At 36.6% G+C, this 1,945-nt stretch overlaps 1 protein-coding gene across 1 annotated transcript; it reads left to right on the plus strand.

Annotated features, from left to right (window-relative positions):
- Positions 1-735: 735 nt before the first annotated feature.
- Positions 736-1,319, plus strand: LOC122301722 (luminal-binding protein 5-like). Its single transcript, XM_043113111.1, has 2 exons — positions 736-1,153; positions 1,276-1,319. The coding sequence occupies exons 1-2, from the start codon at positions 925-927 to the stop codon at positions 1,317-1,319; spliced, it is 273 nt and encodes a 90-aa protein (XP_042969045.1). The 5' UTR covers positions 736-924.
- Positions 1,320-1,945: the final 626 nt, after the last annotated feature.

Genomic DNA, 1,945 nt, shown 5'->3' on the forward strand with positions numbered 1-1,945 from the left:
ATACATTAAATATTCAATTGGCATACAATCCTAGTCCTAATTTAATCACATAAATTATATATATATATTTGAATACAAAAATCACCAATTTGTATTCATTTTAGTACTATATATATACACATACCAAAACAATCAAAAGTTATTAGATGAAAACGGCCAGCAAGCTATTATTCATGATCTACATGATCACATTCAGGCAAGAATATTGATGTCAGTATCTTGACAATTGATAATGGTGTTTTTGAGGTTCTTGCCACTAATGGAGACACTCATCTTGGAGGTTAGACCATATATTCTTACCCACTGTTTTATTGGTTGTTAAGTTTTCTGTAAGAGAAGACATGGACTGAAAGGAGCAGTATATCATATATGTTCTTGGATGCCTATATAAAATTTTGATTTAAGTCTGAAAGTTTCCAATCTCCTATGATTAATTAGGGTGATTTGACTACTTTGACTGCAACAAACCCTAGAGGGTTTCAAATTGTTTACGAAACACTGTTTACTGGTTCAGTATGTTTTATTTATCATAAGAAAGGTAGATTTAAGAGTATTTTGTATTCAGCGCAAATGCCAAGTATCTGTTTTTTATGAGACAGAAGTGTTTGTATTAAGCTCCTCTATAAGTTAAAATTTCGTGCTCTAAGGAAGGTCAATTTCCTTGCAGGTGAGGATTTTGATCATAGAATTATGGACTATTTCATCAAATTGATATATATATATATATGTATGGCAAGGACATCAGCAAGGATAACAGAGCTCTTGGGAAGCTGAGGAGGGAAAGTGAGCGCGCCAAGAGAGCTCTTAGCGGCCAACACCAAGTCCGTGTCGAGATTGAATCACTTTTTGATGGTGTTGACTTCTCTGAACCACTGACCCGAGCTAGATTTGAGGAGCTGAATTAATGATTTGTTTAGAAAGACCATGGGACGTCTTAAGAAGGCTATGGAAGATGCCGGTTTGGAGAAGAACCAAATTGATGAAATTGTGCTTGTTGGTGGAAGCACTAGGATTCCAAAGGTTCAACAGCTTCTTAAGGACTATTTTGATGGAAAGGAACCGAACAAAGCTGTGAACCCAGATGAGGCAGTTGCTTATGGTGCTTCTGTACAAGGAAGCATATTGAGTGGAGAGGGTGGTGAAGAAACTAAAGGTACTACTTTTCTTTTCATATTATATGTTTGCAATTATGTTATCCATGAGATGGTGCTACCATAATGTAGCTGAACTATATGGGCAGCACTGACAATGTGCCTTGTGGGATTCTTGATGCAGATATCCTTCTCCTGTTACGTGGCTCCACTGACCCTTGGAATTGAAACTATTGGCGGAGTGATGACCAAGTTGATCCCAAGAGACACTGTTATCCCAACAAAGAAATCGCAGGTTTTCACTTACCAGGATCAGCAGACTACCGTGTCCATTCAGGTATGGTACCGGCCAGTTGTTTATTTTTCTTCCAACATGGACAAATTTTTTCCTAGTTGTGTGTTAGCTTTCTTGAACTGTTATTGTGATGACCCGCTTTTGAGTGTATTTTCGCTGAAATAGTTGTTTTTATTTTAATTAATATTTTAGTTATTTATTTTAATTTATTTGCGTTTTAAAATTATTTTTAATTTAATTGATGTTGTGTTTTATTTCTTTTAGTTATTTTGTGGGTTTTAATCTCTTTTTGGCGGTTTAGTTTTGTTTGCCGGAATGAGGATTAGACCTCATCTTTTCCCTACATCTCTTTTCCTTTTTCTCTTCTTTTTCCTTTTTCTTTTTTTTCCTTTTTCCTTCTTTCTTTTTTTTTTTTCCTTTCTTTTTCTTTTTTTCTTTCTTTTCTTTTTTCTTTCTTCCCGCTCGAGCCCCCCCCGGTTTCTCTCTCTCTCTCTTCTCTCTCCCTCACGCCGGAACACCTCTCACCCCCGATCTACCGACGTCCGGCCACCGTGTGGCT

This window comes from Carya illinoinensis, chromosome 2 (genome assembly GCF_018687715.1).
Source record: "Carya illinoinensis cultivar Pawnee chromosome 2, C.illinoinensisPawnee_v1, whole genome shotgun sequence".
NCBI lineage: Eukaryota > Viridiplantae > Streptophyta > Magnoliopsida > Fagales > Juglandaceae > Carya > Carya illinoinensis.